This window comes from Mauremys mutica, chromosome 18 (genome assembly GCF_020497125.1).
Source record: "Mauremys mutica isolate MM-2020 ecotype Southern chromosome 18, ASM2049712v1, whole genome shotgun sequence".
Classification (NCBI taxonomy): Eukaryota; Metazoa; Chordata; order Testudines; family Geoemydidae; genus Mauremys; species Mauremys mutica.
Genome location: NC_059089.1, coordinates 18,168,476 through 18,184,880, shown reverse-complemented (window position 1 = coordinate 18,184,880; position 16,405 = coordinate 18,168,476). Strand labels below are relative to the sequence as shown.

Below are 16,405 nucleotides of genomic sequence, written 5' to 3'. Positions count from 1 at the left end.
TATTACAGTTTATAAGGTGCATTCAAGATGCATGTCGGTTTCACCGTCCTCCTCCTATTTGCCTTCCACATGCAGTCCCGAGGGAGGAAGGAGAACAACCATGTCCTGGCGTCCTGCGGGGGCGGGGGCAGCAAAATAAAAGCAGGTGACAGTGGAAAACTGCAGCACTTCCTTACTGCAGTGCAGCCACTCCCAGGCTTCTCCGGAGGCGGAGGGTCAGCAGAGCTTCTCCCCTTTAACTCCTTATTCATTGAACACCCTCTCTCAGTGAGAACGTCAATCAGGAAGTGTCATTGACTCCTTCTCATAACCCAAGAACTAGGGGCCACCGTATGAAATCAATAGGCAGCAGGTTCTTCACACAATGAAGTATTTCTTCACACAATGCAGTCAACCTGTGGAACTCCTTGCCTGAGGAGGTTGTGAAGGCCAAGACTATAACAGGATTCAAAAAAGAACTAGATAAATTCATGGAGGATTGGTCCATCAATGGCTATTAGCTGATATGGGCAGGAATGGTGTCGCTAGCTGATATGGGCAGGAATGGCTATTAGCTGATATGGGCAGGAATGGTGTCGCCCAGGAGCTGGGAAATGGGCGACAGGGGATGGATCATTCGATGATTACCTGTTCTGTTCATTCCCTCTGGGGCACCTGGCATTGGCCACTGTCAGAAGACAGGACACTGGGCTAGATAGACCTTTGGTCTGATCCAGTTTGGCTGTTCTTATGACCACTACGCACCTGGCCAAACTCAGACAAGGTGTAAGAGGGTGCAACTCTCAGGAAGTCAATGGAGTTGCACTTGCTTACTCCAAGCTCTGAATTTGGCCCCGTGGATTCAACCCGTGGCCTGCACTCCTGTTGGCTTTGGGGAGGTGGAGGATTAGCAGCTGCCAAGGAAGTTAAGCCCTTCCCCAGAGGGACTGTCAGTCCCTAAGCAGATTTTGCTGGCATGACCAGGAATACTTTTGCCTTAGACAGAAGGAGGCCAAGACCTGTGACTCACCTAGAACAAGGACGTGGAAGTGTCTTTGCACCTCACCAACCCTGTTCACAGCTTTGCAGGTGTAGGACCCCGCGTCCTCCTTCTGCACCTTGTGGACCCTGATGGACTGGGCTCCACTGAGGAAACGGGGGCTGCCACTCTCCGGGAGCTGTGGGGAAATAGCTAGAATTAGGACTAGGTGGGAAGCACCTTACCCACTGCCACCCAGGTCCAGATCAGAGCCCCTGGCTTCTGCTGCCATTCTCCAATCAAGGGCTGGGACAGCAGCACCCTCTGACGCCAAAGGTGTCCACTAGCTCTCTTCTGCTGCAACTTACCAACTGCCCATCCTTGTACCAGGTGACTGTAGGGGCTGGGATGCCAGAAACATCACAATCCAGAGTCAGGGGCTGGCCGGCCAGGATGGAGACATTCCTCCTGGGGCCGTCACCTCTCAGCTCAGGGGGTGCTGTGAAAGGAGAGGAACAGCCACGTCGGGAGAGGAACGCAGAGCTGACTCACCGGCTTACTGCATGCCTTTCAGATGAACACATACCAAGCAAACCTGGACATATCTGGCCACTCAATGGCTGTATGGGCAGAAACCAGGCATGCACAGCCCAACCTGTCCATCAGCCCAGGGGCACACCTGCCTCTCCAGCACAGTGGGAGAGGGCTGCCCACACATTCCTTGTATGTCCGGGAATGGACTCTCCAGGTGGCGAATGACGGATCTGTGCCCATGAGAAAGCTGCCTGCAGCCAGCTAGCAAGAGGGCGAAGTGACCTTGGCTGGAACACGAGGGCATCCAAAGAGCCTGGGGAGCTGGCTAAAAGTTCCTTGCCACATTTTGGCAACCGGACAGGACAGACTGATGGGACTGGGGGTGGAGAGAGACTCTTCGCTGACCCACATCCCACCCCGCTGAGCTGAGCATGCCCAGAAAGCAGGTCGTGGGGGCGCTCAGTGGCTGAGCAGCCTCCGGAGTCCAATGTGGTGAGAACCTGTAGGAGTCAGTGAGACATTCCCAGTTAGGAGACTGGTTTGTTTCTGTATCTCCCGGCTCTGGAGCCTGGCCTGCGTCCTCCCTTCTCACCCGTAGGAGCTCTCCACAAGCCCCTTTTAGCCCCAGCACTGTGGGCTCACAGCTGAGGCTTTAAAGTGAACCCAAAGCTTCCCAATTCATTTGTCCTTGACACCCCTTTGCCTCTCCTCCCATCCCCACACATGGCACGGGGTGGGAGGCAAGAGGCCTTCTCTAGGGAATTGACCCCAATGTTCCCCGGGATGCCAGGAGATCAGAAAAATCAGGACTTTCCCCCAGCATCCCTCCCCACAAACAGCCCCACCAGCTCAGCTCCAGACAGCCGACCAGAGTCCAGGCTCTGCTCCCAGGTTCAGTCACAGCTCCCACGGGGGAGACTGCCCTTGCTGGCAACAGACAGCGCAGGCCAGGACTGGGTATGGAGCCCAATCTGCTGCACCCGAGTACCGGACAACTCCCCTCCCCAACCTCCCAGCACTGGGATCTGCTCCATCCACGCAACCCGCTCTTACCGTAAACCACGAGCTTGGTTCTCCTCTGCACAGAGCCCGCCTCGTTGGTCGCCAGGCACGTGTACTCTCCGCTGTCGCTGGGCAGCACAGAGCCAATCACCAGAGAGCCCTCATCCAGCACCGAGGAGCCCGGTAAGCCGCCCAGGAGCTCGGCAGAGTTCTTTAGCCAGAGGACGGCCGGCTTCGGCATGCCTGCGGATCAGCCAGACAGCTGCAGCTCTCTCTAGGCAAGAGCATCTCGCGCAGACGCCCCGTTTCATCCCCACTCCTTGATGCCCCGTCGCAACCCCACGCCCCAATATTCGGGGAAGTAGAAGCTGCAGGGTGGGTACCACCTGTTCGAGGAATAGGTGCTGCCTGCAAAATCTAGATTTCAATGCACACCCCTAAAACATAGGGCGATGCTCAGATCAAGGGGTCTGGTGGGAGTCCTATCTCGGGCGGCAGCTCGCTCCTGGATGGGGCTACCCTGCTCGAGGCCAGTTCCCGAGTGCCTGTCTAGTGGCCCCTTTCAGCGCTGCCTTTGGTGGCCAGCCCATCCCACACGTTAAATGCCTCACACACTGAGAAGCTGCTCCCAGAGCCCTGTGGGAAGAGTGGTCTCGAATGAGGGTGGGTGTGCAGCATGCTGATAGCCACACGGAGGCGCTCCAGGCACAGCTTTACTTCCCGGCTCTGTCCCTCCCCTGCAGTGCCAGGCTCAGCTAAGGGGAAATTAACAGCACCAAGCTGCCCCGGGAAAAGTCAGCCAGGGGCTGCATCCCCTCACGCCCACCCCACCCGGAGTGCACTGACTGACATGCTGCCCCCAGGGCGGTCCCAGGCCATGCGGGGATGACTGTACCCTGGGCTGACTGAGGCCAGAGGCACCGTTATCACCCAGTTACAAGGGACACCCGCCCCTCGACTTACAAGGGATGTTGCACATTCTTACTGCATGGACCTAGCAAGAGTGTTTCGGGGCACCTCCCCTCCCATGCAGCACGGAACCGTCCCCCCCAGTGCACGGCTACCCAGCAGGCACCGAGCTGGCTCCTTTCCAGCTGCGCCTGCAGGATGTTCTGGGCAAGGAAGAGCCCAGACTCCTATAGAAGGGAAAGGCGCTGGTACCATGTGACCTGCCAGCACTCCACCAACCCCCCCCACACGTGCCACGGGCACCAGGCAGGGCGCGGCTGTTGTGCCGCAATGTCTGCTCCTTCCTGCTCTCTGATTGGCTACTATAAATCCCGTCCGCGCTGACTGGCGACGTCTCGGCCATCTCCAGCTAAGGCTGCCCGGTGGGCGAGTTAGGGGCAGCGCCAGGCCTGGTGTGAAAGTCTGGCTTCCCAGCTCACTCCTGGGCCAGCACAAGGAGAGATGGAAGACAAGGAGCAAGGAGTAAAAGAAAGAAAAGCCAGGGCAATTTCTGCCCGTCTTCCTATCCCAGGACCAGGGATGTTCCCTGAGGCTGCCCCGTCTGGGATAAACACCCACTGGTCTGCATCCAAGATACTGCGCATCCCGGAAGATCAGGGCACTGCCCCCTCCGCTCCCACTCCAGACGTCAGGAAGCTGGAGCTATTGCAGGAGTTCTCATCTGAGATCTCAGGCCCAACGGGACCCCGAATGGCTGCAGGTTATTCCTGCTTTCCAGGGAGCGGGTGGAGAAAACCAAGTCAGGGCAGATCTGGAAAGAGGTAGCTGGGGAGAAGGCAGGGTGGGATGGGGGTGCAGTGAGAATAAACCCGCTCCTTGCGTTTCCCTGGGTACTCCCAGCTGTGGAACTGACCCAGCTCTATTGACCTGCGGCGGCTCCAACTTTGAGCTCAGAGAATAGAGTTGAGGACCAGGCCAGCTGTGCCACGAAGAACCCACATGAACTTCAGCGCAAGCCATTCTGGAGCCTTGCCATCCCCTGGCACGTTCTCATACTGAGTCAGGCCCCACCTCTCTAAGCGTGGGGAGGGGCATCTTCCAGGGACAGCCAGCACCAGGGAGGGCCCTGAGCAACCAGGAGCTGATTCACTGACTAAGGGAGTTAGACTCCTCGGAACATCTGAGGTCAGAGGCCACGTAGGCTGGCGGGTAGAGGGCACAGGAGTGGCACTCCAGAGACCTGGCCTCTATTCCCAGCTCTGACCTGCTGGGTGAACATGGGCAGCTCGCTTCCGTCTGTAAATGGGGACCACGATACCTCCCCTTCTTTGAGCTCAGAAGAGTCACCTGACCATCTGCAGTGCCCAGAGAGCGGGCCCTGGGTCTGTTGCCCTGGTAGGGCTGGGTTTCCAGGACGGTGGGGATTGCTGCGAATGACTAAGGGGCTGCACCTTGGAGAACATGGCTGCACCCCAAATATGGACCTGGTGACCCCCAGTTCAGAATGGAAGTCCCTCCCGGCCCCCGTTAACATCACACACCCCGGGCAGGGAACTGAAACACAGGAAAAGGGCTGTGGGTAGAGAATTGCACTGTGGGTAAATATTATATTTTTCACAGAAGGAAACTGAGGCACCGTGAGGGGAGGTGATTTGCCCAAAGCTTCCCAGGAACTCAATAGCAGAGTCAGGAATTAGAACCCAAGTCTCTTGACTCCCAGGCCAGCGCTCTAACCACTAGTCCATGATGCCTCGCTGATGCTAGAACCGCCGCCCCCCCCTCAGCTCAAGGAGTTGGTCTCTTACCTTTGGCGGGGCAGGGAAGGGTGACGTTCTCATGGAGCATTCGTTCTAGCAGGACATCTGCACTGTCATCCAGGTAGGGCGGCTCTGGGGGGGGACAGATGGTTTATTTGGTCCCGTTTGTGACTCTCCGGCCTAATCCCCTAGGGGAGAGTTTGGCCCCCGACGTCTTGCCCCCTCTGGAGACTTGTCTCGGGGAAAGAGGAGCAGAGGTCTGAACTAATGGATGTTAGTCACCCTGGAACGTGCTAGAGCGGGAACCAGGATCAAGGCGGGATCCTTGGGGCACCCAGGTTCTGGAGGGGGCTCCAAGGACACCCCCCCCCTCCTGGGCTGAGACAGGCGCTCTGCTCACTCTGTCACAGAAGAGGGTGCAGCACAAAGACCTGCTGGTGGCATGTGGCAGCATCGGACCTTCCACCCACGTGGCAAGGGAGAGGAAGGGAACCTTGGAATTTGGAAGGACCCCAGGCCCCATTTAACCTTAATCTCACTTAACTCTCCTCCCTGGCCAGGGCCTGCACCTTTAACCCCAAGCTGCAGCTTGCTCCTGGGTAACTTCCTGGCCAGTGCGTGCTGTCAGTCCTGCTCTGTGCCCGATCCAGAGCACACGAGTCTGCTCCTGTTACAGCCCCAGCTACAGAGCCTGGCTGCACAGCTCAAGCCATAGCAACTCCTTCCCTGAACTGTGGAGGTCCCCCGTTCACGGCACCCATCACCTAGCAGCACGTTACCTCAGGGAGCCCTGTGAAAGAGAGAGCCCGGGATTCAGCACTCACCCAGCACCTCCACCACGAACTCACTGGTGTCTTCTCCAGCGCTGCTGGCTGCAGTGCACCGGTACCGCCCCGAATCGGAGACCCGCACGTCCAGGATGTTGATCGTCCCGTCGGGCCCCTCCAGGAAATCCTGGTCGCCCACCCTCAGCGGGCTGCTGTCCTTGGACCATCTGAGCCTGGGCACTGGATCGCCATGAGCCACGCACGGCAGGTCCAGCGTGTGACCCACTAGCACCTTCAGAACCTTGGGGCCCGGCTGAACTCGAGGAGGCACTGAAATAAAGAGAGCGTACAGGAAGGACAGCGCCAAGCTGGGAGGCGGCGTAAATGGCTCTTGGAATCTCCTCTGAGCCAAAGATCTCAGACTCGGGGGGCGTTAGTGTCACTAGCCCCATTGTACAGAGGGTGAAACTGAGGCAGGGAGAGGTAAAGTGACATGCTCAAGGTCTCTTGGGGATTCAGTGGCAGAGCCAGGGATAGAACCCAGGAATCCTGAGCCCTTGTTCTCTGCTCTGACCATCACTACACTGTTCTGTCATGAGAGGAGAAGTCACAGCCCAGTGCCCGCTTCGTGGCAGCCCTAGCTATGTATTTTTTTGTCTCATACGGGGCTGCTTGATAGTGCTTCAGAGTTGACATTCTGGGCAAAATTAGCTTCCCTTTGCCATGAAGACACCACCTTGCCTGCATTAAACCCAGCTCTAACCAGCCCCTCACTGAAACGGATGAACAGTCCATAGAAACCCAAGTCAGAGCTTCACCTCCTCTGCTTGAAGCACCTTGGACTGTTCTCCCAGCGCAAGTGAGCAAGGGGACCCTCCATCAAACTACAGGAGGGCTTCACACCTTCACAGGGCACATGGTGCCAGCTCCCACCTTGTCTGGCAGAGCAGGAGAGCTATCCATTCAGCCCCATGTAGGTGAGGTACGTTCAAGCCCTGGGCACCGTTTGGGGGAGCCCAGTTTATGGACTCTGATCAGGCCAGGGAAGAGAAAGAAATCTGATGACCACGTTGAAATGAACACGTACATCCAGCCAGGACTGTGCTGGGAGAGCAGATGTCGGCTCCTTAATGACTTTAGCGGCTCCCGCATTTCTAACTCAGTAGCACAGTCATCCCTTTAGGTTAAATGCCTGCAGTGCTTCTGGCCCAGCAGCGGGATAATTGTGTTAGCAGCTGTCTGGATACAGGGTCCCGTCCGAGCCTCACGTAGCCGCGCCGGGTATAAAGTTCAATACCAGGCTGGTGTGGTCGGGAGTCTACATCCCGTCTGCTGGCTCAAGGCTGTACTGACACACAGTAGTGATCTGAGCAGTGATCCAGCACTAAGCACAACATACGGAAAGGCTGCTGCTGGTCTCAATGGGTGTTGGCTCTGGCCCCGGGTGGGTTGCCCTCTTAGGATACTAGGGTCCGTTTACACTGGGAAATTAGTTGGCCACGTCCTGGAACCTCTCTGAACACGTGACCTTATGATCCATTTCAAGTGCCACAGCTGGGGCAGGCAGTGTGGCTGGGACATGCCCCGTGCTGCTGCCAGTGCACCTCACATCCAGCCACAGGCTTCTGAACGGCTTTCAGCAAGCCATGCCCGGCCCGCTCTCGCTGGCCCTGAAGCGTTGCCACCCAAACCTTCCCAGGAACCCGGCCATTTCCCAGCTCAGCCTTTTTCACTCCTTGCTCCAACCAAGAGTCGCAGGGACCAGGGACTCTATTCTTTGAGCAGAGGGGACCTGGATACAGTGTGAGCAATGCTGTGATCACAAAATACCCCGACGGGAAAGACCCAACAGCAAACACACCAAGACTAATGCAGAGGATCCAGCCTGGGCATAACAGTGACGCTTCCTGGGATGTGAACTAGACAGCAAGAGTAGCCGCCCTAGGAGGCTCCCCCAGCCCCCAAATCACTGGCCCAGCATAAATCGAGTCCCCTCCTTTCACCCCAGAACATTGCTGCCCGTTCCCCTTAATGCCCGAATGCTCCGGTGAGGGGCACCACACCAACGCCCTTGTAAGCTGGGAGATGAAATGGACAGATCCAAGCGCTGCCTGTAGTGGGCACCACCATCCTGCAAAGGGCTCCTGCCCCTTGCTGGGCATTTCGAGTCCCTAGAGCACAGCAGGTCGTGACCCTGCTGTTCCAATGCAACCCTCCCACACCCCCACATACACACTTAATGACCCCCCCACCCCCCCACATACACACTTCATAACCCCCCCACCCCCCCACATACACACTTCATGACCTCAGCGCTCCACTGGCAGCTTGTCCACTCCAGGGACGTGGCAGACAGAGCTCTGCAGGAACAGGTACCTTGGACTTCCAGGCGGTAGCTCAGCGAGGAGTTCCCGGCCGGGTTCACTGCCGTGCAGGTATAAAGGCCGTTGTCAGTCACCCTGGGCTCAGCCAATCGGAGGGAGCCTGAAGGGAGGATGCTGTACCTAGATCAGGAGAGAACGGACCAACCAGGGTGATACCCTAAAGGAAAAGAGAACAGCACATGGCCCCTTCTCTGCCTGGGTCTCCTGACAGCTCTCTTAGCAGCCAGCTGTTGGACCTCAACGGGAGATGCCCGTAGAATGACAGGGAATAGCGTGCATGCGTCAGTTGTCCGGGAGAAGCAGAGGAGCCCTCCCCACGCCGAAGACAGCCCGCCTCCAGAGGCCATATATACCCCCCGGCCCGGGGCCAACCCCAAATCACCACCCTCAGCCTAACCTTGCCCTCCAAACGTGGCTCTTCCTACGGCATCCCTGCAGGATCCTCCTCTGCCGCACCCCTCGCTCCTTCTGCCCCAGAGTCACATTCTACCCCAGTGATATCCGGATCAGAGCCTGCCGCCATCACTCCGCTGCAGTTACCCTGAATCCTTATGCAGGGGACACAAGAGAGGAGCATAGGCCGAGTCCTTGAACCTGCCACAGGCAGACAGACACCACAGTCCAGATACACAATGCACCAAATGACCAAAGCCTGGGGAACACTCTCCGGGGATGAGACGCTTCCATGCATGGCTCAGCATGTGGAAGGCCCTTTGCTCAGCTCCACCAGACGAAGGAGGAGAGCTCAAGCCGAGGCAGAAGAAGGAGACAGTGTCACAAAGAGCTGCCGGTGGCCGGGAGGTCATTCCTGAGGGTGGCGGAGCTGCCCCCGGAGATCGGCTACTGCAGCTGGAGCTGACCACAGGCTCCCCTCAGCTGCGACCCTGCCTTTGTCGGGGATCCTGTAGATGTGACATCACCACAGCCCACGTCTGCAGACTCCCTGCTGTGTGCTCCCGTCCATCAAACCAGAGAGTGATGAGAGGCGGCTGTCCCCAGGCAGCAAGCAGAGCCAAGGGGAAAGGGTCACGGCGGGTGCAGGTGGGGGACTGGAAGCAGTCAAAGGAACGTAGACAGACAAGAATGAAGAGGGGAAAAGCTCCGCTGGGAGATGTTAAATCAAGGTTCCTTCCGCACAGCAATGGTGGCTGTTTAGGTGGGGGATAAAGATCAAGGGAACAAACTATAAGGCAGGGCGTCACGTGCCGTTATTAACCCCAGGACCACAGACCAATGACTCAGCGGTTAAGGAGCCCTCATCCCGTAAGGATGCGAAGACAGTTTTAACAGAGGTTCCTACTTCTGAGGATTAAACGTGATTTGCTTGGTCAGTTTGAACCTAGGAAAGTGACTCATGCTGGACAGTAAGTTCCAATCTCTCTCTAGACAGGCTCTTCCCCACACTGCTGGTAAAAAATCTTGGCTCCCTGGTATAACCCGAGTCAGCTCCATTGACTTCACTGAAGGATGAATTTGGCCCTCCAGTGTTAACCCGCGTTAACAGAAATTGCCTCTAAACCCACATCCTGCCACAGATAAAAGTTATTACTGGGCCCCGAACTGCCGCTCTCCCTACACATCTGCTGCACTTAATTCCAAGTTTTGCAAAGCCCTCTGCAGATGAGAAAAATGATGCAAAGCCCAATGGCTGCATGGCGTTGTTGTGCGCTGTTAAACAGCTGCCACTTTCCACCCCAGAGGCGGCTGCATTTCAATGTCAGCTGACACAGTGTGTAAGCTCTTGCACCAAATTCATCCCGGACATTGCTCCATTGAAGGAAATGGAAATACAGTAGGGATGAATTTAGTACATTAATATTAACTTAAAGGGAAAAAAAAACAATGGAAGGTGAAAAACAATAAACTATTAGTGTTTGCTATGGCACAGTAAAAAGAAAAGCAATTTACCTCCTACTTCCAGTATGTTATCACGGTCAGGCCAAAGTGCTGTAAGTCATCACCAATATAACTCCAAGGAATTCCTTCCTGGGAAGATCACTTCCCAAGAATCAAGATATTACCCAGTGTTTTGAGCTGGGGAGAGGTGGAAGAGAGATGGGAGGTCCGCCCACCCACTCATGCAGGACTCAGCATGAAATATGTATGGTAGTGGCAGTCCTCCAGATACCTGACCACCAGGGAAACATTTCAGTGTGAGTGGTATGTGACTATTCCAGCCCCGGAATAACCAGTCAAGCTGGCAGCTCCCAAGACCACAGGCTGGCGAGAGGAGAGTTTGGTAGGAAGTTTCCTCATCGAAGTCCCCATCACTGGATTTTTTTTCTCATATGCAGATTCTCTTGCTCTGACACTAACCCACACTTCAGCATCCCCTCCCACACACACAGACATCGCTCCTACCCCTGGAGGAAGGCACCGGCCTACGCAAAGATTCCCCAACACAAACGCAATGATAAATGTCCGCTGATAAAAGGAATCAGCTGCGGGTCTGTCGCAATGGGCCCAAGTTATGACGTTCGGAGTCAGGACTTTGGTTTGGCCCACGAACGTGGGATCGTGATCCAGGTCAGACACTGGAGAAGCTGGGGGGTGCAGGGGAGGGTTGGGAACGCAAGGGTTTGGTTCAGGACCAACTGCTAGTTTACCATAGGGGACTGAACAGCTATACCACTCATCGGAGACAGCCACTGGACGGAGTCAGGAGAGGAAGGATGGTCCAGTGGTTAGGGCACTAGGGTTCAAATCCCTGTTCTGCCAGATTCCCTGGGTGACCTCAGGCAAGGCACTTCCTCTCTCTGGGCCTCGGTTTCCCATCTGCCCAATGGGGATAGTAGCACACGAGTGCCGAGAGGATAAATACACTGAAGATCACGAGGGGTTCAGGGGGGTTTCTACAAGCACCTCCGATAAACCGAGGAGACTGCGGGTGGCCAGATACTCTGCAGCCTTCTCTCCTCTGCACATCACTCTGTGACTTCTCCTTTGATCCCCAGGCTGTTGCTGGGGGCCCCCGATCCCCCAGGATTCTCTGCAGCTCGCCAGCCTCAATCAGATTTATTTCCCTGAAATGAAAGGCCCTACTCCACGCTGGAGCCAGGATTATACTCCGCTGATTTCAGTGGAGCTGAGCCCACTTAGATCAGACCTGAACTGGGCCCCAAGCTGTTGCTGGGAGGAAAACAAAAGTTGTCTGGTTTTCCATCCTGTCCTTTCAGTGCCTCAGCTCACCTGGTACTCGCAGAAACAGACCCCAGGCAATCTCCAGCGCAGCAGACACGCAGGGAACATGGATGGCACAAGGGCATCAGTTATTCAAGGTTTAAAGCAAGGACCATGCCCAGGTCAGGACTTTCTTGTATGTTCCATGCAAGATCCTGGTACCAGGCCAGCACAACCCTTGCACTTTTGCCAGCATGAGGAGCCCCCTCCTCTGAAGCATTCACTGGGTTTGCTTTCAGAGGCTCACAAGGCTAAGGGCCAGATCCATGCACAAGCAACGGCTCCTCTTGTGAGCAGGGGATGAATTAGCTTGGACAACAAAAATCCTGTCGTGTGCTGAGCACCCTCAACCTCTCATGGGAGTCAGTGGGAGCTCCGATTTGGTGCTCAGCTCCCCCGATCGGGCCCTAAGATTGAAGTACTTTGCAAGTAACCCAGTGCCTTTGGTGTTGGTGTCTTTTGTCTTCAGAGAACGCCTCCTCCTCTGCATTTTGTACAGAGCCAACCGCTGAAAGAGCAGCGCTACAGCACCGAGGAGCCGGAGTGACACATGGTGTGTGTGAAGGAGGCTTTTCACTGCCATTTGGCCAGAGGATGATTGTATATCAATTAAATCCCAGCTAAGAGCCATGAAACACATTTAGCAGGGCTTAGCTGTGCAGTAGATCTGTCTCGAGCACACCAGTGACCCTCAGTAAAATACATTTCAACAGGCACTTGGCACGATCCCCTCTTTAGCCGAGGTGGAGTTAAGCACATTCAGATCACATCACTCAACTTTTCCGGGTCTTGCCTTATTCCAAAAACACGCTTGGCTTTTTTTTTTCGCTTTGCTAACATCACTCCCTTGCTGCGCTACCTTAAGAAGTAACCATGACCACACCAGCCCAGAATGCACAAAAAGCCAGATGTGCTGAAGGACGGGGACGGGAGAGCAGGACATGAAAAGCAGCCCTCTCTCCCACCACAAGCCAATGTGCAACTTAAGCCCCAGACATTTCCAGGGGCGTGTGCACTTCAGCTTAACATGGGTTGAAAGCAGATGTTCCATCCAGACAGATGTTCGGATAAAGGGCTGCTAGGGACGAATCCAAGAACTCGCTCTGGTTCCTTTCAAGGGCTGTGCCAACTGCTGATATCATCCTGAGGCGTCTGAGTCTGTGGGGTCACAGATTTCTCCAGCCAGGCACAGTCTAATCGCCGCTCCCAGCAACCCGCAAGGAAAGCATCCCTGCTGCCATGACACTGAGCTGGAGAGACACACCAGCTTTGGGGCCCTGCTCCATCGGCTGGGACCAGCCACTGTACCCAGTCCCTGAGCACGACCACGAATGTTAACAGGGCTCATGGCTCTGGCGCTTTCACCATCTCCCACGGATGTCAAACGCTCCGTTACTATGAATCAAACAATGCCAACTGCACATCTTTGTGCACCAGGGGACCCCTGCCCCTCAGTGCCAGGCAGGGAAACTGAGGCAATGTGCCAAGGCCGCAGGCTGAGCCAACAGTAAAAGCAAGGAATGGAACCTGGATCTCCTGCCTTCCACTTCCCCAGCTCTAACTACTAGACAATGTCCCCTTCCCATGAAAAACGTCAAACCGCTTGGCCACATCAGATCGCTTCCGGGGCCGAGCGGGCGTCACGTGCATTCGACAGACTTGCAGAAAGGGGCCATTCTACTTCAGTCTCCCACCATAACTCCACTGAAGCTGGTGGAATGACAGCAGGGGTTAGTTTGGCCCGTGGCTACAAATCTATTCTGTGTACGAAGAGTCCCAAGAGCTTAAGAAGGAAATAAATAAAGCTCGGGGAGCTCCTAACAATGAGCCCATTGGGCTCCCCCAGCTTTACGCTTTCTAGCCAGTTCCTTACCGTGCTGTGGTGAGAGGCAGTGGCCGGGTTTCCTGAGTCCATATGACCAGCGGGGATGGTGATCCCTGAACTTCACAGGGCAGCGTTGTTTCCTGCCCAACCACGGCGAAGATTCTTATTGGCCCCGTTGACTCACGTGAGCTGTTCCTGCTAATCCGGGGCTTAGCTAGGTTGGTGGGACAAAGAGAGGAAAATGAGGCTGGCATCCGGGCTGATGAGCTCTCGGGTTTTAAAGGCCTTTCCCGACCCAGTGAATTTAGCACCCGGGAAAGGTGCAGGGAGATGGGCTTCCATGGGGCTACTTCACTGCAATCCTGCACTGTGCACATGCAGAGCCGCTCAGGACAAATGCCAGCTGTATTACTGCCCTACCCAAGACCAGTGCCCCAGGGCACTAGCAATAAGAGACAGCCCCTGCCCCCAACAGCTGACACTCACAGACAAAGGGCAGAGTGGGGAGAAGGAGGCACAGAGAAGTGAAGCGACTTGCCCAGGGCCATACAGACAAGTCAGTTGCAGAGCTGGGAATACAATCCAGGTCTTCTGATTCCTAGAGCAGTGCCCTAGCCACTGCACCACGCTGCCCCTGCACATTCTCTGGAAGCCCCCTGCACGGGGCAGTACGAGCTCCGGGAACAGTGATGCTCCCATGGGCTAGGCAGGGCTTATTGACGACTCCTAGAGAGAACTGGAGGCTCAGTCGCAAACAGGGAAGGGAAGGAAATGTTCACTGCAAGAGGGGAGTGTCTGTCTTTCTATCGGGGCTGAGGGCTTGGGAAGGGGGAGAGAGCTGGGAACAGGCTCAGTGAGTCCTGAGGCCTCTCTGCTGTCAGCCCAAGGCTCGCTGGTCGAGGGGGCCATTTTAACAGGCCGCGTCCTTGGCTGGGTCTTCCCCAAGCAAGCGGAGAAGTGGACTCACTGTTGACAGAGAGCTGGATTTCCCGGCTGGCGGAGCCCCCCAGGTTGGTGGCTGTGCAGACGTAGACCCCCGAATCTCCAGCAGAGGGCAGGGGGATCAGGAGGCTCCCGTCGCTGGGGATGTGGTAGTGGGGGCTCCGAGAGGAAAGGGGCGCCAGTTCCTTTAAAGGAAAAGAACAAACAGCAGGGGCTCCGGAATTAACCGAGTCACCAGCCAGGGGTGGGGGGAGGTAAACATGGGCGAGAGGAGCTAGGTTGGTGCTTTTAACCCTTCTCCCGCTGGATTCCCTCGGGAGCATCCATCTCCACAACTCCTGGATGCTCTGGGATCTCAGCACTCTCCCCATTCCGGATACACGGGGCAGCCTGAAGGCCAATCTCTCTGGCCCTGTCTGCACTGGGAAACGGCACCGTGTTAGCCACAGCTCAGCACTCAGTGGGGACCTCAGGGTTCACCGCAATCTGACACGGGCCAGTCCCGGTGTGCCCCGGGCAGTGAGCCGGGTGACGTGTTCTAACACACCCCTGCAGCAGCCAGCGGGCTGGGATTCCTTTGCCAATATACTGCCAAGAAAGAGTCAGCCTCCTGCCCCCTCCCCCCACCACCCTGACCAAGCATTAGAGCCTCCACCCTACCTTTGTCCAGGTAACAGTGGGGAAGGGAACTCCACTGGCATTGCACGGCAGGGTGACCGCCACTCCCTCATTGGTGCTATAGAGGACAGGACCAGGCTGAATGCTGGGCGGAACTGTAGGCGAGAGAAGCATCCTCCTTACTGCTTACCACTGACTGAGAACAGCGAGGCAGGGCCAGCGCTCAGGGCTTGATTTCCAAGTGCTCAGCACCCACAGCTGCAAGAGATCTCAGCTCCCACTCAGCCATCTAATTAAGGGCCAGATCTGCAAGCGCGCTCAGCAACCTGCGGCGACCCCAATGGCCTGGTTTTCAAGGGAGCCCAGGTCCTTTTGAAAAGCCCGTGCCAAGCCCTTTGGAAAAGCTGGCGACTTAGTTGAGAGCCAGCTTTTGAAAACAGCTCAGCTCTCCTGGCCGACGTGACCAAATGGGAGATGAGCGTTTTTGAAAATATCTAGCTGGGCCCTTCTGAGAATCCCAGCCTTAAAGTCACTGCCCGCTAGGCAGCTCCACCCGTCTCAGAAACCCCCGCTTACATGTCCCCCCATGTCTGTGCCTTTCAGTCAGCACACCCAGGAGTTTTAGTACACAGCTCAAGTCTACTTGTCCAGAATCCAATTGCACTTGTGCAGGCCAGTCAGATGTCCCAGAGCTGCCAGATAATAGGAATTTTCCTAAATTACTTTGTCAACAACGTGCTGCCCTGGGGACTGACGCTTGCTAAGGGAACTGGCTCCAACAGCGCACGTTTTTCTTGCCTGGAGAAAGCATCGTTGCTGCTTTCGCTCCGTGGCAAGAGCCCTGTCTCTTCCAAAAGGCACCATGGTTTCGTAGGCGCTCTGCAGGAAGCTGGCAGAGGAGGTGAGCACTCAACATCCGCTGCGGCAGCTGCCTCCACACACTGTAACACGACAGCGTGCAAAGCCAGCAAACAGACAAGCAACGTGCAAAGCCCGGATCTAAACCACTCACCGTGGATGGCAAGAGTCATATTCTGCCTGCGAGAGCCAATGGCGTTAGTGACCACGCAGGTGTATTTCCCAGCATCCTCCTGGAAGGCCTGGTCTATATGGAAACTTCCATCTGTGCGTATGGAATGGCGGCTGCCCAGCGTGACCTGGGAACGGAGAGAAACCATGAGTCAGGATTGATAGTCAGTTCAACGAGCATCACATCCTTGTCCCTCTGCCTTTAGAAAAGGTTTAAGGTCAGATCCCCAGCTAGTAAAAACCGGCATCACTCCGTTGACTTCAACAGAGCTATGGCAGTTTGCACCAGCCAAGGATCTGGCCCCTCATGACAAACTGGAGGGAGCTCAGATAAGAGAGACAATCACCGGGGGGAGATGAAAGGGCTCAGCAGGGGAAGACTGGCTCCGTGATGACATAGGGGAGATATTACAACAGCCCCCCAGTCTCTGAAGGGGGTAACTGTGGAGGAAGAGGAGTTATTTAGTGCAACCTGGAGGGACATAACTCGTAGTAAAGGG

The 16,405-nt window shown here is 55.9% G+C and overlaps 1 protein-coding gene across 2 annotated transcripts in view; it reads right to left on the bottom strand.

The window, feature by feature from the left end:
- The window catches only part of HMCN2 (hemicentin 2), a 107,926-nt gene that overhangs the window by 62,914 nt on the left and 28,607 nt on the right, over window positions 1-16,405 (bottom strand). Inside the window, exons 19-28 of one of the 2 annotated variants that reach the window (XM_044992679.1) lie at window positions 15,889-16,033; window positions 14,919-15,031; window positions 14,284-14,443; window positions 13,365-13,530; window positions 8,304-8,431; window positions 5,985-6,257; window positions 5,209-5,292; window positions 2,546-2,737; window positions 1,327-1,457; window positions 1,010-1,157 (exon numbers count right to left, since the gene is read on the bottom strand). In XM_044992679.1, coding sequence (XP_044848614.1) covers window positions 1,010-1,157; window positions 1,327-1,457; window positions 2,546-2,737; window positions 5,209-5,292; window positions 5,985-6,257; window positions 8,304-8,431; window positions 13,365-13,530; window positions 14,284-14,443; window positions 14,919-15,031; window positions 15,889-16,033 — 1,540 coding nt within the window. Of the gene's footprint in view, window positions 1-1,009; window positions 1,158-1,326; window positions 1,458-2,545; window positions 2,738-5,208; window positions 5,293-5,984; window positions 6,258-8,303; window positions 8,432-13,364; window positions 13,531-14,283; window positions 14,444-14,918; window positions 15,032-15,888; window positions 16,034-16,405 lie in introns of those variants that run through there. The other variant, XM_044992678.1, reaches the window with a different exon arrangement.